The sequence below is a fragment of the Prinia subflava genome, chromosome 12 (genome assembly GCF_021018805.1).
Source record: "Prinia subflava isolate CZ2003 ecotype Zambia chromosome 12, Cam_Psub_1.2, whole genome shotgun sequence".
NCBI classification, from domain to species: Eukaryota; Metazoa; Chordata; class Aves; order Passeriformes; family Cisticolidae; genus Prinia; species Prinia subflava.
The window spans coordinates 20,374,580-20,397,971 of record NC_086258.1 but is presented as its reverse complement, the minus strand read 5'-3'; the positions used below and the strand labels follow the sequence as shown (position 1 = coordinate 20,397,971).

The 23,392-nt window shown below is 47.8% G+C and overlaps 1 protein-coding gene across 1 annotated transcript; it reads right to left on the bottom strand.

The window, feature by feature from the left end:
* Nucleotides 1-2,771: 2,771 nt before the first annotated feature.
* On the bottom strand, nucleotides 2,772-8,723 carry WFIKKN2 (WAP, follistatin/kazal, immunoglobulin, kunitz and netrin domain containing 2). Its single transcript, XM_063410239.1, has 2 exons — nucleotides 7,660-8,723; nucleotides 2,772-5,531 (listed from the first exon to the last, which is right to left on the bottom strand). The coding sequence occupies exons 1-2, from the start codon at nucleotides 7,858-7,860 to the stop codon at nucleotides 4,020-4,022; spliced, it is 1,713 nt and encodes a 570-aa protein (XP_063266309.1). The 5' UTR covers nucleotides 7,861-8,723; the 3' UTR covers nucleotides 2,772-4,019.
* Between the last annotated feature and the right edge of the window lie 14,669 nt (nucleotides 8,724-23,392).

Below are 23,392 nucleotides of genomic sequence, written 5' to 3'. Positions count from 1 at the left end.
CATTAAATCTTCTGCCTGACCTCATCTGGAACCCCTGCAATGCAAACATGCTCAATTGCCTCTTTCCTTTGAGCTCAGCAGCTCTGGGCGCTGTGGGTGATGCAGGACCTGTCTCTGAGTAATCACCCAGCCAGCTCTGTGTGTGTGCAGCTCCTCACGCCCTGTGCCCTGCCAGCTGCGTGGCACCAGCCCTGTGACACCAGCCCTGTGTGGCACCAGCCCCACACAGAACCTGTGTGCAGAGCCATCCCTTTGCTGCTGTGGCTGTTTGTCCCCTGTTAACAGAGTGAGACACAGCCACCAAGACTCCTGTGGGGATCTAGGGCTGGGTGGTGTCTGTCCAGCTGCAGGGTTTGCAGGTTTGGGGGCTGCACTTCTCACCCTCACTCCAGGCTGGGAGGGAGGGAGGCACCTCGTGCTGGTTCAGGGCTGTCAGGTATCCATCAAATCCATCCCTGAGCCCTGGGGAATCCTGCAGGGCTCAGACCAGGCAGTGTGGGTCTGTTCTCAGCTCCTTGGTTGGACTCAATGATCTTAGGAGGTATTTCCTGACCTTAATGATTCTATGATTCTGTGTTGCTTCCTGAGCTGTTTCCCTCCTGCCTGCATGTGGAGGAAAGCTTTGACATCAGTCACTGCCCACAGCCATGTGGCTTTGGAGGTGGCATCAATTCCCCAGCTCTTCCCTGGAGCCTCACACAGGCACTGGTGCTCCTTCTGAGCCCACAGCCATGCAGGGAAAGGACTCAAGGAGGTTTTTCCCTTTCTCTCTCTCCTTTCATACATTTTATATAAACTTTAAATACTCCATTTCCTTCCAGCTTTCTGACAGCCTGAGAGAAGGACCCCACGGAGCAGAATGGAACCTGAGCTCATGAGCAACACAAAAGGGACTTCCTGGTGAGGAGCCACATGCACACGGTCATTAGTCCTGAAAGATGGAGCAACATCCTCTAGCACACAGCAACAGCATCCCCGGGCTGCTGGACTGGTCAGGCTTGAATTTTAGGCTTCTTAAGGGTTTAATAAGAGGCTGAACTAAAATACTAGCTCTGAATGGAGTGCTGAATTCTTCAAGGTCAGGAGGTGGAGAGGCTTGGGTTGGGGTCAGTCCCATGCCATGGAGAGGTGTGGTGTTCCCAGCACTGCCAGGAATGTTTTTTTTCCTCATGAGCATGTGAGGGATGCCTGTAGCACTGCTCATTCTGCCTCAGGTTATCTGGGATGGTTCTGTGCAGTGAGGCACAGCCAGGGGCACCCTGAGGGGCTCAGAGGACTGGTCATGTCTGCAGATTTGGGCAGGGGCTACATCAGAGTGGCTGTGCTGTGTTAGGGAGTTGGGCTGGTGTGTTCAGTGTCCATCTCACCCCACCACATTGGAAAACTGACCCAGAGTGTCCCCCGGGATCCCCTGTGCAGGAAAACCCTCGCACACCAGGCCTGTGTGCCCCAAGGGGCCTGGCAGATCTCCTACACCTCGCACTGGCTCCCAGAGCATCAGAGCACTTGCACGCTGCGTGTTTTAGGTGCCTATTGCCTTCCCAGGGGATTCACCAGGAGGGAAAGCCAAAAAGCACTTCAGAGCCAAGGTTTCAGCACTGCACTGTGCTGGCTGGAGCAGCAATGAATCCTCTGCTTTCTGCTCCCAGCCACCTTTGCATCCCAGCCATTCTGAACAAGCAGCTCCATGTCTCCCGAGTCATTCCACACTCCCCAGTCACTGCAACACTCCCACACTTGCAAAATTCCCTAACCTTAGAAAAAAAGAAGCCATATAAACCCTGTCTTTATTAAACCTTCATCCTCCAAAACCTTTGTGTTAGTATGGCAAGAACACACCACTTCCTACAGGTTGTTCAAACAATGGCAGATGAGTCATGGGTCAGTAGTGGCTGCCACAGCCAGGGATGATCTGATGGACCTGCTGGCTGCTTCAGAGGGCAGCAGGGCCAGCATCTCCCATCTGCAGAAAATGGTCTCCACAAGAACATACACAAACATCATGGGCCTTTAATTGGAAGGTTTTTTCACATACACTTAGAGAAGGTACAACAAAAAACCCAGCAGGTATTTTCTTGGTCAGCAATGCCTGGTCCAGACTCTTCTCTCTCCCTCTCATGCAGCTTCTTGTGAAATTATCCAAATAACTGGAGATTTAGATCCGTTTATGTTGCAGGAACATTTCAGTAATAACCCAAGCCCAAACCACTGGAGAGGAGCCCAGTTTTTCATGCCCATCTCCCTCCCATCTCCATTGCACTCCATCCTGCAGTGGTCCCTACCCATGCCTTGGCTGCTGGTGCAGAGCGTGGTATCAGGGCAGGCAGAGCTGCACTCACACCTGATGCTGTTTCTCTGGCTTTGAGTTTTCCTCCCTGCAACAACCAAACACTCGAGGTGCACAGGCTTTGGGGGGTGCAGATGTCCCACATCTCCCTCCCCAGCCCCTGCCTGCCCAGCCCCAGCACAGGCCTGCAGCAGCACGCGTGTGCCCGCTGCCAGCCTCGGCCGCCCTGCAGTCAGCCCGTTAGATGGCACCATGGGGCAGCGCTGCCTGCACCTTCCTGCCTCCCTTCCTCCCTTCCTTCTCCTCACCCAGACATGAATTGACACTGCTCCAGCCCTGAACTGGCCCTTTATGCAGGGCAGCAAGCTCTGAGCTCTGCCACAGTCCCTTGGCTGAGCCCACAAGGAACAAGGAGCAGGGACAGGGCTCACTCTGCCATGTTCACCCTCTTCCCTGCAATCACAGTCCTCAGCAAGGCAGGAGGTTTCCAGGATCAGCCTCTTCTTTATTTAAGGATTTTGTATAGGCAAGTGTTACATTTTTTGGACACACAAATGTCAAAATGATTGATCCTGTGTGTACTCACCTGCTCCCACCCACAGCCTGTGCTGGCTGTCTCAGGGAATTCATTCATACACCTATATACAGTGACCTGGTGGAAAGTGTGTTCTGAGGTTTAAACGACTCTAAAAAGGTTCTAAAAGGGTGACACTGATAAAAGCCTTTAAAGTGTCCACTTTGACTGCTTGTGTTTGTGCAGTTCAGATTCAGGAGCTTTGTGTCTGCCTAATGCAGTTTGCAGACTGTGTATCACACTTTCCTACACTGAATTTTGTTCTGACTCCTCTTTGCTTCTCATCTATAAAAGCAGGATTGCTCCTGAAAATAAGCAATAAAACGCTGTGTATGCTCAGATGGAAAGGCTTCTCAAAAGCAAGATAGCTGGCAGCACACTGCTGTCCTTCTGGCTTGGGCTTTTTGTGATAGACAATATATTGATTGAAACCTAAACAGGGAACAAAGGTGTTTGCTGACCTTGTTCTGGTGACAGAAATGTCATTTCAGGGTGAGACTGTGCCTTGGGCTTTTACAGAGACCTGTTGTCCTGGGCAGAAGATCAAGGGAGTTTCTCCTCCAGTAAGGATTGCAAGATAGGTAGTAGTTGTCATTTAAAAATAAATTTTTGAAAAGGAAAAAAAGGAAAATTGCAATTAAAAGAAGCAAACTCATAATGCATAGGTTAGTTAAATGTGCACAATTGTAAATATAGACAATAATTTACAGGCTTTTCTCTTGAAATATTAGTGCTGCTATAAGGAGCCAAGCACATGACCTACAATGATGAACCAGGCTGAAAATGAGACAGATTAAATTGACATTATATATTTCTTAGCTGTGTGTACCAACTAGCCAAACAAATGCTATGAATTCTGTCATTTATGATGGAAGCTAGATAAAAATTGTATAATTACTGAAGTGAGTCACCTAGTTAAATGGCACTCCTATATGGACAAATTGATTTCAATGCAAGATTAATGGCCTTTTGCTGCTGGTTTACATGCCTGCCAAAGACCAAACTATGTTGTTGCTAAGCATCATTAATGGATTAAAATAGGGGTTCTGCATAATTCCTACAGTGTAGCTTCAAACAGTGTGTTTAGTTTGGCACTAGCCTAGCACTTGTTAGCCCTACTAACACACGGATCGGGGCGGTTCGCACGGGTGAGGGAGGTTAATGCAATCCCAGGAATTCTTTCAAAAGCTCACAGGTTTTCTTGTGGATGACCTCACGGAGCTTGCGCACGCGCCGGACGCTGGAGGTGCCCACAAAGCTGTCTGGCTGCAGGACGGCCATGCCGTTGTGGACATCCCCCATGATGATGAGCTGGCCATCCACTGTGGTCATGTTGGGACACGGGCAGCTCCAGTCCATGTTCAAAAGCGTGATTTCTAGTGGTTCCTTCCCCAAGAATTTTAATCCCATTTTTTCATCCTTGAGGATCTCCTCCACTGTCACCAGGGCGTGTCCTGAGTCTTGGTCTTCGGTCAGCTCCGTGATGCGGCCCAGGATGACAAAGTCGCTTTTGCAGAAGCTGGTCACCAGCTTCTGGCGGGGTTTGCAGGCCTTGCAGTGCGTGTTCTTTGGGAAGGGACACATCTCCTCACAGGCCTCCCGGCTCTCAAAGTTGTTCTCATTGCCTCCACAGCCGCCGTAGATGAAGGACTGGCACTGCTTTGTCAAGCTGTTGTAGGCCCACCTGGGCTCGTAGGCCTTGCAGTGGCCTTGAAGGGCTGGCAGGTTGCAGATGTTGATGGGGCCGTTCATGCAGGTTAACATGCAACTCTCGTAGGTCTCAAAGTGGTTGAGGTTGCTGTTGCAGTTCCCATAGATGAAAGTAAAGCAGTTGTTTTTCTTGGCATCGTAGTACCACCTGGTCTGCTCCTCCCCACAGTCTTCACTGTCTGGCTGCTTCAGGCACTCGTCGGTCGGAAAATGTGTTTTGTTCTGGGAAGCTTCCTTGGATGTGGGCTCTCCTCTGACGACTGACAAAGGGAAATCCGCCCGCAGGAGGCCGCCGCTGTTCTGGGCGGTGCAGGTGTAGATTCCTGCATCCTGCAGCTGCGTGTTGTAGATGACCAGCTGGGCGATGTTGGTGACCACGACGTTCCCTCTGACGTGGTTTGGCTTCATGATGACTTTGTCCTTCCCATCGACCTGCTTCTCCCACGTGATTTCTGGCTTGGGTCTCCCTGTGACGTCGCAGAGGAAGCTGACGGTCTCTCCCACGTAGACGGACTGATGGACGGGGTTGTTCACCAGCGCCGGCGGCAGGATATCAACGACCGTTGTCTCAGAGTAGACGGTGGTAGGGCGAGCTGTTGTTTCTGGGGGGATAGGGCTGGTGTTAGGCCAGGTGAGGTGGTACCTACAGGTGACCACGCTCAGAGTAATGCCTTTGATGCAGGCCTCTGCGTCCATGTAGCACTTGTTGTAGTAGGTGAGCCCATCAGAGGCGCAAGTGAAGCTCGGCTCCTTCTCACACCTGTCCTTGCACTTGCAGACGGGCTGCCCATCCCAGATGTCGCACTCTGAGCCTTGCTGGATGCACATGAAGCGGTCACAGGTTGCCTCTTTGGGCATCCCCACGGGCCCCTTTTTCCCCTTGATGTCCATGTACCGAGCGGCCACACAGCTCTTGGTTCCACAGACATTGGGGCAGCACTTCTCGAAGGTCTCACACTCCTGCGGGGAAGGAAAATAACCTGATCATTACTGGGAACACAGTAAAGGCCTTTTTGGAGACTCAGCAAGCAGAAAGCCCAGAAACTCAGCTCTGCCACAGACACCCATGGTCTGAAACTCAGTGTCCCCACTGTCAGTGAATAGAAATAACCCTTCAGCATTTCCCAGGGGGGTCTGAAGTGCTGAAGGAGAAGACTCTTGGGAAGGAAAATGTATTCTGTTCCTTAAACACAAACCTCCTCACAAGTCTTTACCCCAGAGTCACATGGACTGCTTGACTATGAACCAACGACCCCCCTTCCATGCTCTCTGAAATGCCTGAGGACAAGCCCTGAGAAACAAGAGCAGATGGAAAGTCTTATCATATGGCTGTAGGCAGTAATCCTTCTTATTTTCCACAGAAGTATGTAAAGTATTATTTGAATTCCCTAAGACTAACAGCCGACTCTTGGAGGTGAAACTGCCAAGGCTTTGTAATTGTTCACATTGTAGAGAAAATAATAGAATAGCTCAAAAGTAAGGTAATACTTGCTCCAAAATTAATTTTTCTATGGTATTTAGAAAAACAAACCCCAAACAGCTCATTATGGCTTCTCTGTCCTATTTTAGTCCTATTTTCAAATGCAGCATCACTCTTCTAGTGATTTATTACACCCCGCCTCGGCTACAGTCAGCTCTAAATTGTGGTTAATTTTAGCAGAATCTTCATCTTCTGTGCAGTAAAGGTATTTGATATGTGTGATCAGGGTTGCTGGGTGGATTACTTCAAGGGACCAGGAAAACTGCTACCATGTGCCCAACAGGGCGCACTTCCACGGTGTGCTAAACCTCTACAAGCCCCCTAAAATCCATCAGCTTTCTCTGCAAGTGAGAACAAAATGGTTTTTAAGCTCCCAAGCTGAAGAGCTTCTCCTTAGTCCAGTATCCTTTCCTTATTGGGAAAAAGATGACCTAATACCAAAACTCCTTCCCCATTTCCAGCTGCAGCACATTAGGTTTCAGAAGCAAAGCTAGAAACCAGGACTGGGGAGGTTTTCAGCTGGGGTTAAGGAGTGTGGCTTGGCACAGTCCTTGGATGCCTGCAGTACACTCACTCCATCCAAAGTCCCAGGACTCTGTGCTGCCACACTAGGCAAAAGGAGTATTTGTAGCCAGTGGCTTCTGGCTTTCAGGTTTTGACCAGTAAATTATTAAAACAGCATTGTCTGCTGCTGCTGCTGGGGTTTTGAAAGTGTTTTAGTGTTCATTGCTGCACCTGGTAGCTGGAACAGAGGCAGCTTATTTGGGAATGGCAAAAGTAAAAAGAGCACCTTCATTCCTAATACATGGGATCCATCTGAGTAAATGACTTTGTTTACTTATGGCCAGAATTTTTGTCTGGTTTTCTCCCCCCTTTTTAGCATTGCAGAAACAACCTGGCTACAGAGCACAAACCCAAACACTTTTTTTCAGCACAGTAAATGTTCCTGTCAGCCAGGTTTGGGCTGCAGAAGCTTTGTCATGGGACATGATGTAAGAGGTAGGACAAGCAGGTATTTTCAGATGCCAGCTTGAGCTGGCAGTGCTGACAGGTTGAAAAATGAATTTTAGGGTAGTAAGCTAAACACATTTTCAGCTGGGAGCATCCCACAGAACATCTGCGTGGTCATTTTAGCCATGCCCTATTCTGCACCCCAAGCAAGCTTTGCACTTCAAATGCAGCAAAGGCTGATGATTTACATGTTAAATTAAACTATTTCATACAGGATTCCTCCCAGGAATATAAAACATTGATGATGGCCACCAACAACAAAGAGCACGATGACACTGTTAAAGTACTACAGATTGGCCCCAGGGCATGCTGAGTTCTGGAGTATCAAATTCAGATGTTTCTTTTGACATGGAAACAAGGAAAAGGATCAAAGCACTTTACCCACACCCACAAAAATGACCGCTGGCACGCACCCCCCTTCTTCACTGATAACTCATCAAACCTTTCTATGTTAAATGGGTCACGGGTCAAGGCAATACATGCGCTGTCTGCACTGGTGCCAGCGCCCTTCCAGCTGGGGCAGAAGGCTCCCACCAAAGCCCCCAGGAGCCCCCGCAGCGCCCGTGACGCACAGACACCGAAATGAGCATCACTCACCAGGTCAGCGGTGCACTCCCTCTTGCAAGTGCTCTGCGCGTCGACCCACAGGTTGGGGTTCATGTCATTGGGGCATATCCCGGCGTGCGAGTAGCGCACCGGAGGCAGGGCTCTCCCTTTCAGAGACACCTCCAGAAGCAAGAGGACACTGCTCTTCCCCAGCAAGATCCACATCCACCGAGTGAACAGCACCAACAACATCTCAGAACTTCTCCAAGGCAGTGGCAGTGTCCAAGCTGCAAGTAGTTCTTGTTTGCTTGGGGTTGCTTTTTTCCTTTCTTTTTTTTCTTTTTTTTTTTTTTTCTTTTTTTTTTTTTTTTTGTAAGCCTTAAGTTTTTGAGGAACTAAGATGCACCTGACTTTGGTAAAAGCTTCAGCAAGCTCCTCTGCTGCCTCTGTCGATAGTGCAGTTTGGTCTGGACCTCATTGGATTAAAGGTCTTAGGAAGTCACCCCCTTATTTTAAGAGAAACACTACTTGTGTGAGCAGAGTTAGCTCTATTTATACCCTGCCTCTGTTAACAAGTCAGAAAAAGTAAACTTGATTTCTTTGACAGGCACACGCTTCCTATGTCCTGGTGGCAGTCAGACAGATTTGTTGCAAGAAAAAAAAGCTGGAAAGAGTTCAAAAGGCTGGAACTGGCATGGTGGGACCCCTGCATGTTTCTGAATGCAGGGAGGCCTTCTTAACCCCTTTAAACCTAAAGTACTTCCCTATGCTAAGAATGGCATTTACTTCTGAAAGGGGACTTGTCTAAGTAACAGGACCGCAGTCAGGGGATTTCCCCACGGCAAGAGGCTACACAATCACTTGCTAAAAGGAACAAATAATAGGATTGAAGCAATTAAAGCCAGAATATCATATTTTAACAAAGGAAGTAGGGAAGAAATAACTTATTTAAATTTAGGATCAGCAAAGCAGAATGTCTTCATAACTTCTCCCGGGGCTCCTCCGGGCTTTTTTCTTCTTTTTGGTTAGGAGATTTCTATGATGCTAAGTTTAATGCTGCCTTCCAGTCCCACCAGGAAGATGTTAAAAGTGTCTCTGAATTCCTCCACATTTCCTGACAGCCAGATCCCATTGTACAGTGCATTGCTGACCCCTTTAACAGCAACAACAAAAAAATAGTAGAAGTTCAACTCTATGGAAACCTGCATAAAGGAATGTACAGCATTTTTGCATTGGGAGGTGGGAGGGAAACTCATTCAAGCTGAGTTCCTCATTCCCTGATTATTACAGCAAGGGGCTAATCCTGCTCGTGCTGAACGTGTGCCAAAATCCAGAGGTGAGTGGCAGAAGTCTGAGTTGCTCAGCACCTTCCAGGATTAGGGCTCTGGGCTGAGTTTTGGGCTCACTTGGGTGGATTCTGCAGGTTGCTAAGAGCCTGCTGAGATGATCAGGTAAGTTTGCACCTCACGTGGAGGTTCTGCAGGGCTGGCCCAGCAGTGCTGTGCCTGGGTTGGAGGGAAGGGTGTGCATTCACCCCGTGCCCAGTGCTGAGAGCTGCAAAGCCAGGCAGAGTCAGCCCTTACTCTTTTCCATTGGGTTTATAAATCCAGGGTTGTTTTTCATGGCTGAGTTTGGACCTAATTCTCCCCAGAGCGATGACGGCTGCCAACCAGTACAACCGGCAGTGAACTGGGTCACCATGGGGCTCCTGCTCCTCCCCTGGGGCCAGGCAGCAGAGCACAGTGACCTGCTGGTGTTTCCCGGGATCACCTCCGGGAGAAAGGGAGGGCAACCTGGAGCCGACCTGCCCCAGGCTGTGGCATTTCTGTAGCAACCCAGGCTTACAAAAGGCGCTGTTGCAGCTCTGATTTGTGTGCCTGCATTAACCATATGCACAGTATTTGAATTTCATGGGACGTGCAGAGCGAAGTTGTCCAAATTAGCTATTTATAAGGAGCGAAGTCAACTGCCAGGCAGCAGTTTGCAGTTGATTTATTCATTCTGAAACTTTAGAAACCTGCATGACACTTGTACAAAGTGCGGCTGTGCGCTAAATGTTTTATTCAGTACTTGTTTACAAAGAGAAACGCAGCACCCTGTGATGCCTTAAAAAAGCCAACCAAAAATGACACATTCCCAAGAGGTACTTAAAATTCTTACAGCTCTATTAACAACAAAATCACATGTATTAGTGGTTCTGTTGACTAAACAAAGACACTTTATATTGTAAAACTGGCTACAGATAAGCTTTGAAAGCAGCTGTATGTGGGTCTTGAGGAGTGCAGGTATCCAGAGTGCTGGGGAAGCTGCCTTGGCTTCAACAGCCACTGCACATGCAGGGAGTTTTCCCTCAATCCTTGGCATGGCCACAGAGTAGCCACAGATGTGATTTTCCCCTGCCAGCCTTAATCTTTTATGGACATTTTACCCCCTTACCTGCTGGGCCAGAGGGGGATCTTACAGCCTCCACCTCCTCTCCTGGTTCCAGACAGCCACGTCCTTGCTAGCTTTGGTGAGTGAGAGACGCACTAATGTGGGCCACTGTAGGTGGAACTCTGTCCCAAACAGAAAAAAACAGCACTATCTTATTTCTAACTGTCCCTGACCAGGGATCCCTTGCCCAGAGGCACATTTCAGCTGTGGGGAAGCAGGGTGGGGCTCTGAAAAATCAGATACTGGTTTGCATCAGACAGACAGAGCAGCCTTCTGCTTTGCTGTGCCCTTCTCCATCCACAGGGATATTCTCCAGTGACAGGTAAGTCCCACTGCAGCTTTCTGCTTTCAGCTCTGAGGGATCATGTTCCTGGATCAGTCCCTTGGCCACTTGAGCTCCGCCAGGAGAAAGGAAAACATTGCCATAAATCTCCCTGTGAATGTGGGCAGACAGCTCCAGAGGGCACAGGAAGCAGTGAGTGCTCCAAACAACCCTTGATAGCTGCCCTGTTCCTGCCAGGACATCCCAGAGATGCTGTTACCCAGCCTGAGGAGCACATCCAGGAGGGAAACCACTGTACAGGCTGCCCCAGGGACAGCAGGGACCCTGATTGCCCCAGCACGGACAGTCAAGCTCTAACTCATTCACTGTCTCCTGGGTTTCATTAAGGGCTGTTTGCATGCCCAGTTTAAGTTAATTTAACTCCAGTGACCTCAGTGGATCTGACTGGAGACTCCAGAACTCCACCAGTTAATGCCGGTTGTGAACTGGGGTCTCTGTCAAAATCCCTGGGCCCAGTTTTTCTGTTCCTCCTTGTGTATACAAGCACTGTGCATTTTTTCTTTAATATAAGCAATAAAGTAATCCCCATTCTCCACTGCTATGAAAAAATGCATTATGAAAGCTGATTTTATGGCTTTCCTTATGTCAGCCATGTCAGATATTGATGTGATAAAGGTCTTCCCAAAAGAGATCAAACCTTAGAAGCAACCTTATTACTACCCCAAAATCCCTCTTTCTGATCAAGATGCTGGAATGAGTCTGCTGGATGGGGAACTGGGACGAACTTCTCTGGATCTGAGAGGGACAAACCTGAGCCCTGATGGCACAAAGAGACATCCTGGGTCTGCTCCCAGGAGTGCAGACATCGGTGTGTGACCAGCCCCAGTCCTGAAAAGCCCTCCTAGGGTGCCCAAGGTCCTGGTTAAAGTTGTTAATCTAGAACTGGCTTAACTGTTGTTGTTTTGTTTGTAAATTATAATTTCTTTGTCCTTTTTCCAGCCCTCCCCTTATGTGCCAAGTGTTGACCCAGTGTGTGGTGTGACACCTTTTAGCTGAGGATGGAAACAGGATTCTCTGGTGCACAGAAAAGTATAATTTTATTTGGGTATTTTTCCTTAAGCCACTGCTAAAGGAGCAGCCAACTGCTGATCAGATTTAGTAGGCCAGCAGTTCTCATCTGGAGTTACTCAGCGGAGGGTGGATTGATTTGTTGGTTTTACTGTGGAAGGCTCTTGGCAGGATCCATCACCCTGAGATGTTCAAACTCCAACTCCCATTGATCTCCTCGGCACAGGGGCCCTTGCAGCCCCAGCCTCTCGTGCTCCCTGGGCCTGCAGCCACTGGCAGCCAGGTTTGCCAACACAAACACCACAAACACCTCCCCTCCCTCTCCAGACAGGCTGTGACTCATCACTGCTGGGGCACTCTGCTGCCTGAGGCACTGAGACCCTGCCGAGGGCTGCAGCAGCGGGGCCATGGGTGTCCCCAGCAAATGCTGCAGATTTGCAAGGTTGGATCCAAGGTTGGATGCTGGACCTGCTCTGCCTCTGAGAGCAGCGTTGCAGCCGTGAGGCCTAGCAGGCCTCTCTGGCGGTCAGTCGCCTAAAGGCACAGAAATGCCTGGTCATGGTGACTAGGCCAAATAACCCCTCTTCCGTGCTCGGACCCTCTCTTATCTCCCTGTAAGACAATAGGTCACTTTCTACCCTGACCCATACTATTGGACCATTTCTCAAAACCTCGGTACTCTATAAAAACCCCACTTTTTGCCCAGCTCAGTGGAAGAACTGTCCCTGAAACCCTTCACGGAGGATGCCAATAAAGATTCATCTGTAGAACTTCATACAGCACTTCTCCTCTCTCTCTCTTTGTCTGCCAAGGAACCTTAGCAAGCTTATGAGCTGAGAATCACTGCAAAAGAGCTGGTCACTGCTAAGAGCTGAATATCACTATAACTAAGCTTGCTAAGTGTCGCCTGTGCCTGGGAGCTTTGCCGGAGTTGCTTGGGCAGGAGGTGCGTAAATGCACCCCCATCAAGGAACAACCAAGGCAGCCGAGACCGACTGAAGCTACCGGGGAAAAACAAAAGAGCAGCGTAAAGCAAAGACTCTGTCTGGTTCTTAAGGCCGTGCTCCTCCTCCTCTCACAGGACAGCAGGGCCTGATGCCAGCTCCCTGCACTGCCCACAGCACCAATCAGCCCCTTCCTCCAAACGGGACACCCAAATGTGCCCTGCCCACAGGGACCCTGCTCTTGCAGGCAGCTCCAAGGACATGCTCTCCTTCAGCCCCACCATCACCATGCACCCTCTGTAGGTGGCTCCTTGTCCAAGCACAGCTGAAAATATGATGCCTGTACTCTTAAAATCCTGTTTCATTTAGACAGTAACAACATTCCAGGCTATATGTAAAGCTTATTGCACTTAAAGCTGATAGCCAGACATTGGAAACAGAATGTCACTGCCAGATCTCTTTTGGTGCACAGCTGCCAACTGCTTGTCTCAAGCAGGACATTGCTTCCACAAAGAAATACAGATAATGCCTTGGGACCTCAGCTTTATCTCGCTTTGGGCTGCAGAGTCAAACCTTCCCCTCTGAGTGGTATCCTGAACCTCGGCAGAGCCTGCTCAGGGGATGGCTGGGGATCCCAGCTTGGATGCCTTTCCACAGCCCTCAGAAGACCACATCTCCTGCTGGCAGGATGGCTGACTGAGCGAGGAGGATTTTTGGCAGCATGAGAAGCACTCTGAACATCAAAGTGCAGGCAAAGGCTGCTGTGGTGGCCACATGCTTTGGGAGCACATGCACATGGGCCAGGCAGATTTGGGCTGAAGGTGCACAATGGGAACAGCCTGTCTGGGTCCTATTTTGGCTCTCTTCATATGCATAATTAGCAGCAGAGGCATAGTTCAGTTTTCCCCAAGTTAAGACAGAAATCTCCCTGTAAGCACCCAGAACTAACAAGTGCTGGTTTTGACTTCTGAAATAAGATATCTGAGCAGATCCCAGGGAGCAGGGAAGGGCACATTTGGCACGGTGATTGCTCACCGAGAGGAGCTGCTGTGGATGTGCACGCTGCCTCACGTGCAGCTGCTCAGTAGGCAGGAGTTAATGTGGTTGGACAAAAGGGCTCATTTTGGGGGGAAATCAGTAATGTCTGGGAGTTTATTACAGGGTTATGGGCCACCTGCTAGAACTCAGCATTAGGCCTGTGTTGCATTGTGTTTCGGGAAGAGCTGATGGCACTGCACTCAGACAGGGCTAGTGCCAGAATTATTATTTTATGCCTCAGCAGATGGCTTCTGCTCAGGGGTTTTATCTTTGAGTGCAGACATACAACTAATCATCATTTGCTTTCTCTTTCTCTGCTAACGTAAGCTGGGCAGGAAGCAATTGCCAGTTTGATGATGGTTCATTGGTTTATTTATTTATTTGTTGTTTGGTTTATTCTGTCTGAAACAGCTCAGCAAGAGGCACCAAGGATACAAAGGAAGATAATCAACAATATATCTGTTATCAGCGAGACAGGGGGAAAAGCTGAGCTCAGAGGCTTCTATTTTACCAACCCATCTCTTTGTGTCTCTGTTACAGAGACAAAGCCTAAGATATCCCATGGATAATTCAGAGGAGTCATGTTGGTATCTTTGGATTGTCAAGATTGCAAAGATGAAATGTTGGGAATGGGTTCATCCTGCCTTAGAGCAGGATGATCTAAATCACTTCCTAAAGTCCCCTCCAGCTCTGTTCACTGTCACTGTCAATGCTGAGCGAGACCTGTTCCCTCAATTAAGCTTTGAGTTAGGGAATTCTGAGGTCTCTAATGCAACCTGGAATGCCAAGAAACAGAAATCACAGCCACAGTAGCATCAGTGCAGGGCCAGCACTTTCCATGTTAGGCCCCCTCAGCTCTCTGGTGTACAGGCTGGCCCAGGTCCTGTCTCCTGCTGAGTGTGGCAAATACAGATGCCATGGACACACAGCTGCAGCATGGAAGCTTGAGCACCTTGTTTTGTTGCAGGTTTTAGGAGTTCATAGTTAGTTTTATAGCAAGCTTGAACAACAGCACTTTAGGATCTGGCACCAAACCTGTGGCGTGCAAATGGAGATGTTCCCATGGCTTGCAGCACTGCTGTGGCTGTGTGAGCCATAGCATAAAAATCCTTGGGATTGAACTGATATATTTGTTGTTGTTCTTTATGACTTTCAGTTGTTCTGCTTGGTTCTAGCTCGGTTTAAACCAAAGTTCAGAATAAAAGTGAGGTGCAGGCCTGGCACATGCTCAGGCTGAGTGCTCAGCACCTTTCACCAGAGCTGGTGGTGTTTCTCACAGAACGTCGGTTAATTTAGTTTCCCATGTAAAACTAATGAATATTACAGAACCCATCGCATAGATTCACTTCAATCTACAAATGACCCTAATTTAACCTCCCTTATTTACTTTTAGGAATTTGAAGCTGGGAGGAAATCACTTGCTGAGTGTCACACAGCAACAGCCACGAAAGGTTGGAGTCCCAAGACCCTGCTTCCAAACCCATGGGCACCATTTCCTTCTCAAAATGCAGGTTCAGTATAGAAAAATCACATTGCTTTTGTTTGTGATGTGATTCAATCTTTATAAACAGTAAGGTTTTAACCTGCTCTACTAATTTAATTTAACCCCAAGCCTTAATTCCCTGTGACTTCAGCATGAAGGAGCCATCTCTTTGTCACTCAGGGCTGATCATTTTTTAGAAAGATTATGAACCTTTCACTGGAGGACAGTTTGTGAGGTGAGATTAAACTGCTGCATATTTGCATGATTTTGTGCTCCACTGTGAGACTTTACCAAAACCCAGAATCTGTGGAAGTTTGGAACTCTCCTTGTGGCTGGGAGCCTCTCCAGGAGATGCAGAGCAGCTCCAGCAACGGGGCTTTTCATCAGGCAATGAGTGTTGGCTGCTCCAGACAATCTGGAAGTTCCAGAGCTCCTCCGAAGGTTTGGTATCCAAAACTTCCCTATAAACAGACTCATTTTCACAAAATGGAACTATTTCCATTTCTGCAGATACCATGAAATCCCTTTAGCAACAATTCTGTCTTCTTGGAATTTAAATCTAAATTAGGAAAAAAAATTCCTTTTTAACTGAAGAGTTCTTGCCCTGGTTTGGCGTTGCTGGCTGTTAGCAGCCCTGGCTGTTACACAGCACATCCTCTGCCCATGCCCACAGGGTGACCTCTGCCAGGAGCAGTCCCTGCCTTCTAAGCTGGGCACATTAAGAGACTTTCCAAGAGGTGAACTATTTTTAGGTTGCCCTGTGTACCACCAGATGCAAGGCATCACACAGTCTGCACTGGCTGGACCCAGACAGCGGCCAGCAGAAGGAGACAGAGCAGCTCTTTGGGGCTACTGATGCCCTTACTGGAAGCACCCAAAGGAGCCAAAGTGCAGGTCTGGTTTGTAAAGGTGCTCTTCTCCTTCTCATTCAGCACCACAGGCTGGATGTGCAAGTGATGTCTGCAAACCAGTGATGAACCACTCCCATTGGTCCTTTGAGCAGCTAACCCATCCTTCCTGCCCCAGCAATGGGATGTTTGTCTGCATTTCATAGCTTTTTTCACTGCTGCTCTTTCTGATTCCAGCTAATTCAACATATACATTCTTATTTTGATCTTTATTTTTTTTTCAGAGTCCACCTGCAGCCCACAGCATAGGTCTGCTGAGATGCAGCACTTTCTTTCCATGGCAGTTTTGGACATAACGGGTTCTGCCTGGCACGATGGTGGCTGGAAGAGCAGTCCTAGGTAACATTTAAGAAATTCACGTGGTTTAATTGTTACAACTTCCCTGAGCCTTTAGGGCCAGCACGTTGGGCTCAGTGCTCTGTCTCACCAGTTGCTGGGAGTGTGTTTAATGACAGACACAGCAGACAGTCTTTGAGCTGGGGGGTACAAAGGAACCAGAGCATCATTAGCGGTGAGAGTTTCAAATGCGCTGTAGTGGCCTGATTTTCCTCCAGTTGAAGTCAATGTAAATATTCTGCTGACTTCAAAGGGGAATGGGGTGAGGTTACGGCCAAGTACTTTTGGAAATCCCACCCAGTGCTTGATTTTTCTTGACCTGAATGGCAGTTCAGTCAGCTCTGCCTCCACAAAGGAGCTTTCAGGAGTCCTGGAAAAGCTGCCGGAGTGCTTTTAGCCCTGGGTTCACATGGTAGCAGCATGTGAATTGCAGCAAATCTAGAGGCCAATTTAGCCCTCCCAAGTTCTGACTCCACTTCTGCAGATGTCTGGCTGGCATCACTCTTGCTCTCTCCTCACTGACTGTGCGGGAGTTTAGGGCAGTGTGATTCTCACGGAGGCACTTCAGTTTGGAGGGGAACTCCTGCAGTGGGGCAGCAGAATGTGGGCTACCCTCAAAAGACCTTTGGCTTTGCTGTGCCTCAGCCAGAAGAACAAGCTGGTCAAAATGCCTGGAAAATCTTTACAATGTAGCATGTGCTGTGGCTTTGTCTCTTCCCAGCACAGAGAAAATGGCCTTGAATGCTTTTTCTCCTTTTTCTTTTTTTTTTTTTCCAGGGAGCGGTGTTTTTTCTTTCATAATTTTACACATTTGCTTTTGTGTTTGTGTAACATCATACTTTAAAAGCTCTATGAGAGTGGAAAAATCATACTTTTCTATACATTTCCAAATATTTCTATTAACTAATTTCCTTTTGAAGTTACTCAGATTTGTCAGTTTGGAATTGTTATCTCTACAGGAACCATTCCTGTCTTTGCCACTGACTTAGTATGCCCAGATCACTTGCTCTCTGCATTACAGCTTCCACCTCCCTGAAGAGAACTATAAAGCTCTCAAGTGGGTCAAGTGGCATCCATTTATCTTTGAAATCCCAACTTCTTGCCATTCCCACAGAGCCGTGTGTGAGTGTGAGGTGTGATCTGCTGCAATTGCAAAACTGTTGGGAAAAAATGGCAAATGCAGAAATTGTATCTCCAGACATTTGTTCACATCTCTTAAGCTGAAGTTTAAGCACAGCCCCTTCTAATACATACACACAAACACTTACTTTTTTTTAAACTTTGCCATGGCCAGAAACCTAATACTGTAATTGTTTCAGGACATATATTTGTACTTTCTCAGCCCCTTTTTGATTTGTCTGAGGAATCTGGTGTACCCATGGCCACAAAAACCAGGTTAGTGCACAGTAGAGGCTTTCATGGCCACTAATCTTGATGACAAAATTATTCGAACAAACACTTCTTGTGTCACTGATATATATTATGTAAAACCTTGTGACTTTGATTATGTGTCTATAATACAGATTAGTCTGTTTGGGTGTTTGGTGCTGACCTCCAATAAGCTCCCAAAGTATTAGCAAGAATTTGCAAGTGACAGGCAGGCAGAGGTGCTGTTCTGCCTAATCCCATTCTCAAAACTCTGGTTATATATGTCTGAACAGTTTCTGCTGCTTTCCTTGAGGCACCAACCAGGTTCTTTCTTTCTCAGCCCCCTCCCAGCAACCTTTGTCCTTCTTTCCACTGCTGTAATGTGTCACAAATGTTGGAAGATTTCACTAACCTTTTGGATTAGAGCCAGGGAAACAACAAGGACAAATTTAGAATAGGAGGCAGAGAATGTACCAGCTGGGAGGTGATGCTGTCAATCTCCATGGAGACCTCTTTAGTTACAGCTTTGCTAATTACTCTGATGAATTGTATAGTGCCTGCTTGAAAGCCTGGCCAAGTCAATGGAGAGTTCCAAAGTGACTGGCTGTGTGTTGTGCCCATGAGGGATGCACAGGGCACAGCCCCTCGGGGTAACCAGTTATAATTTGCCCTGGGGGGCTTTCTTCTTGATGAGCAAACATAGCCTAAGGAGAATCCAAACACCTTCATCTGATCTTCTGCATGAGGCCAGCTTCTTCTAAAGAAAAGAGCTCTGGAGAAATAAATGTATATCTTGTCTTAGCAAAATTATTTTTTTTCTCAGGCATGCAAGTGAAACATATTTGTCATCTTGTGAATTTCCCCAGGAGTCAGCTCCTGCAGGAGATGAAGTGGGACAAGATCCACAGAAGCCATTTGAAGCCAAATGCCTAGACAGGACATGCCCCTATACAGGATTCAGGCAATGAGTTATATTTGCCCCTTATCCACAGGAAAAACATGTTTCATGGATTAGTAGAGCAAAGGGAGGGGCTACAGACATGGGCAGAGAGGAATGCAGCCAAAAGTCTGGAGAAAAAGAAAAGGCAGTCCCTTTTCTGTACAGTTTTCTGGGTTAGGATCTCTCTGAGCTCAGAAGGGACTGGGCTGACACCTGGGAACAATGCCACAATCCCAACACAAGCAACAACCATCCTCAGGGGGAGAAATCTGGCTCCATGGCACTGCAGATCAGGCTTGTCATTACTTGAAGCCAAACTGGCTTTAGGCACTAATCCACTGAACAATTTCCAGTTGTTATCAAAATCTATTGGACTTCTTAACCACGAATCCCTGAGCTGATGTACCAAACCCCTCAGGTTCCAGCTCCCTGATTTGTTTGTTCAGAAATTGTTTATTTGTTCTACAAATAGAAACAGTGTTAAATTAACAACTGAAAAAAAAAAAAAAACAACAACAACAACAGCCGCACACCATGCCTGACTTCTAAAGGGACTTGGCTGCCTCAGCAGATCCTTCCCTTGCAGACCCCCATTCTCCCAAATATAAATGCCATTTTCCAAACCTGTCAAACTTCACTCCATGCTGCAGGCATGTGCAGCTGTGTGCATGAGTGTGTGCTCACACCTGCTTAAATGTCCCTCTTTAGACACTCAGCTCCCCGTGAGCCCCTGCAGGATGCTCAGCAGGGCTGAAAATCCATGAGATAACTGATTGTACTGTGATTCAGGGATGCTCCAGGGTGCTAAAACCTGTCCTGAATCCCAGTCCTCTGTACCACTATCAGCGTAGCAATTCCTGCTGGGTGATTCAGTGAAAAAGCTGTCATTTTATGGTCAAAAGAAAGATGATGGCTGAGTTTCCTGCAATTCTGGGAATCACTGGAAGGATTTTTTTTTATCAAAAATAGAGGAACTATTCTTGAGTAGAGCCCTATCTACCCTGCCTCAGTGCTCATCTTGCCTGGGAGTAGGCAGCTGGAAGTTTTTTGGTTCAAAGCTCATTCTCTTTGGATCCTTTGTCAAGGGACATAACACAAGGGACATCTCCAGAGGATTATTTTGCTGTGCTATTTTAGCCCTTGCCCTGGGAGGAGATGAATCTGCCTCTGTGCTGCTTATTTCCCCCCATGGACACGAAGGGAGTGTTGGGTGACACAGGCTCAGAGTTGATCACATGGAGGTTTGAATTTAACCTAATTCACCTACAGACTGTCCCAGGGGGCTTCCATGGGGTCAGCACAAAAACTGGTACAGATAAACTGCTTCTCCCATGTGACTCTGGCTTCCTCCTTTGAAATTGTCTCTTCTGCCTTCAAACTCTCATTGAAAGGCCCAGTGTGAGCAGCACAGATTAGTTAAAACTAAGTGAATACTGGGTTTGACTTTTAATTCCATCTTTATTCTCTACAAGTCCTTCCATTTCCTTCCCTGAGCCTTAATCCCATAACAGCTTTAAATCTGTGTGTGCATTAAGTATCATATTTAAGGTTTCTGACTATCCCTAAATCTCATTTCTCACAAGTCCACAACTGCAGTGTTGGTTTAAATTGCCAGAAACATTATTTTGGTGGGTTGGGTGGGGACTGAGTGTTTCAAATATGATTGTACACCTGTCAGTATCACCGTGTAACTGGGAATTAAGTCCTTAAAAAGATGTTTAATCATAACTTTCAGTGACTAAGAAGTTGGTTTAATGGGGAGGAATGGAGTTACGTGGGGAATAAAAAACTTCATAAGTCTTAAAAAAACCAGGAGCAAATAGGAAACAGATAGACCACGGTTTCTCCAAAAAAGCAGAAAAGAGCCAATCCAGAGGATCAGACACAGTTAGAAGCTTGCATAAAGACAGATATTAACACTTAACCAATAAAATCTGGAAAACTTGCTGTGGGGACAAAGACAGTCCCAAGCCTCCCCTGTGGTTTCTGCAAGGCTGTGATAGCGAGGTGCTGGCTCTGCCAGGTGATGCTGCGGGCTCAGGGCTGTGCCCAGGGCTGGTGAACAAGGAGCACTGAGTAAATCACAGAGAAAACAAAACATCACCAATATGGGCTCTAGACACAGGCTCAGAGCTCAGCGTGTTCCCACTGAAGGCCAAGGTCATTTAACATTTGGGAGGTGAAGTGGCTCTCCAGCCACGGGCACCATGTGCAATTCCCAGCAGCTTCCAAAGGCGATGGCCAGCGCTTGGCCATCACCTCCAGATTCTGCTCTCGGCAGGGAGGGTGTGCCTGTGTGCCCCGCACAGGTACAGGCACAAACCCAGCTGTCATGTGGGAGAGGAGCAGGGAAAGGACAAGCTCTTGGCTCTGCTGGGAGCTGGTGAGTGTGACATCAGTGCCAATAAATGGGGAGGGGACACTTGTACCAGGGGTCTGAGGCTCCCTCCGTGTGCAGGGCACGAGCAGGAGGCTCATGGTGGCAGTGGCGAGGTTTGAGTAAAGCGAACTCGCTGCTAATTCTCTTCCACAGCCTTCCTTGCAGAAGGAGATCTCATGACTCCAGGGAGAAGCACATTGTGTAACTAAGCAATGGTGAACCCAAGCTCCATTTAACAGGGCTTGGCACAGGCACAACAGAGTAGGATCCTCATCCCAAGAGAGCGTGAGAGAGAGCATCCCAGTGCATCACCCGCCGGCTCCGAGTCCTTAAAAGCCCTGTGTGGCTTTGGGAGAGGAGCTCAAGCAGAGGGAAAAGAAAAAAAAAAAAAAAAAAAAAAAAAGGCGCCCACAACCCCCTAGAAAGCAGCTCCCTCCACTGGGTTTCCCTGCGCTTGTATGGAAATGTTGCATAATGTCCCTTTTCACTACACAGAGCTTTGAAATCTGCAGGATCAAAGCTGTATGGAGACACCACGGATGTGCCAAGACAAATTTAAAGGCATTTCGCAATTACAGCAAGACGCATGAAGCCTCCTCTTGCTGTTCCACTGTGACATCTAGTGGCAGTGGCACTCAAGAACACCACAGGAATGGTGTTTCTGGTTTTAGCCTGTCCCTGCACTCGCCTCCTGAGTAGCTTTTCCCCATCCTCATCCCCATCTGAGCTGTCTTGTATTATTTTGGAAAAAGCTCTTTTGCCACTAATTGGATTTTTGCAGATCTAAAAAAATCAGGATTTAAAGTTTTCAGTGTGCAAGAAGGCAAGAAGGTATCACTAAGTCTCCACTTGTGTGTGCCTTGTGTTTGCTTTACAGCTTTATGGCACAGACATTGAAAAAAGACAAAAGGGATAGTGGGTTAAAGAGTGATCATTTAAGATGCTTTTTCTGAAAAAGCAAATGGGTTAAAACACAAATATTCAGGTCAGTGAATATTTGTGTTTTGTGTCCAGTTGAGGGCTGGTTTTGCGCAGTGTCCAGTTGAGGGCTGATCTTCCAGGTCTCTAAGGTTTGAATTTGCAGTTGTCATCAAGGTAAATCTTGTTTGCAAACAAATCCAGTTGTTTTTCATACAGTTTGTTGAGTCTTTGGTAGCAGCTGGGCAGAATTTTTGTTCGATCTGTTGCATGGGATCAAAACATGTGATCTGGTATGAAAAACTTGCCACTGAATCACCATGTAACCTTTGCCATAGTAGTTAAAAATGTCACTGCTTGCTTCTCCCTCCTGCTTTTATGAGGGTGGTTTGCAGGGCTGCTTCTCTTTTAGAGAAACATTTGGCCTGTGGGCCTTTGCCTCCCCTGACTGATTAAAAGGAAGATGAGTGTTTGTGCTTTGAAGCTTCATTTATATGGACAGATATTCAGGAACTGTTTGGGTAATTGTGCACAAATGGCCACAACTACCAGAGAAGGAACAGCAGAGCAAAGCAACAGCAACCCAAGTCCTAAATTAAATGGTAGGTTAAAAATAATGTTGCTAATAAATAAGCAATAAAAGAGAGGCAATGAAATGAAAAAACAGCTTAGTGAAAATTTCTCCTTGGTGGCAGACACTGATGCCAAAACAGAAAGCCTGGAGTTAAATGAGCCCCAATACATGCTGCAGTGATTTAATTAAGAGTGTGAGCAACACACTGGAGAGGGAAGGGCTGGGAACTGGGGGTGCCAGGGCTGGAAGTGTCTGGGGAAACCCATGGATTTGAACCCAACCTTGTGGTCCTTTCCCAGCCCATGGCAGCCTCACAGCTCCAAGGCAGGAGCCAGGCTGCTGGTTAAAATACACTCCCAAAAAGCCAAGGCCACTGTGATAGATGATGGGTTAGACTCAAAGACCTTGAAGGTCTTTTACAACCTAATTAATTCTATTATGTGCTTTTGCTGGCAGGCAGTTTTTACCTGCAGCTTTTCCCCTCTTCCCAGGAGCTCTCTCCCCTCAAGCCCCACACAGGGCTCTGGATGTCAGGTAGGGCAGGATGAACCCATCAGAGGAAACACTCCAGTCCTGGATTCTCACCCTGTCCAGGCACCCATCTCAGCGCCTGAGGGGGGGAAATACTGAATCAGTCACCCAGGCCTCTGCCAAGGCAGGGTCACCTGGAGCAGGCGACACAGGAATGTGTACAGGTGGGTTTGGAATGTCTGCCTTTGGAGTGTGAGAGACTCCACGGCCTCCCTGGGCAGCTGTTCCAGAGCTCTATCACCCTTAATGTAAAGGAGTTCTTCCCAATGCTAACACGGAACATTTTGTGTTTTAGTTTATGGTCACTGCCCCTCGTCCTGTCGCTGGATACCAATGAAAAGAGTCTGACAGCATCCTCCAACACCCCTTGGATATATTTAAATACATTGATGAGATTCCCTCTCAGTCTTCTCCAGACCAAACAGGCCCAGCTCCCGCAGTGTCTGTGCATCAGAGAGATGCTCCAGACCCCTCATTGTCTTTGTGGCCTTGGCTGGACGCTCTCCAGCATCTCCCCGTTCTTCCCGTGCTGAGGAGCCCAGAACCCGGCACAGAGCTCAGCCCAGGGCCGTTCCCACCC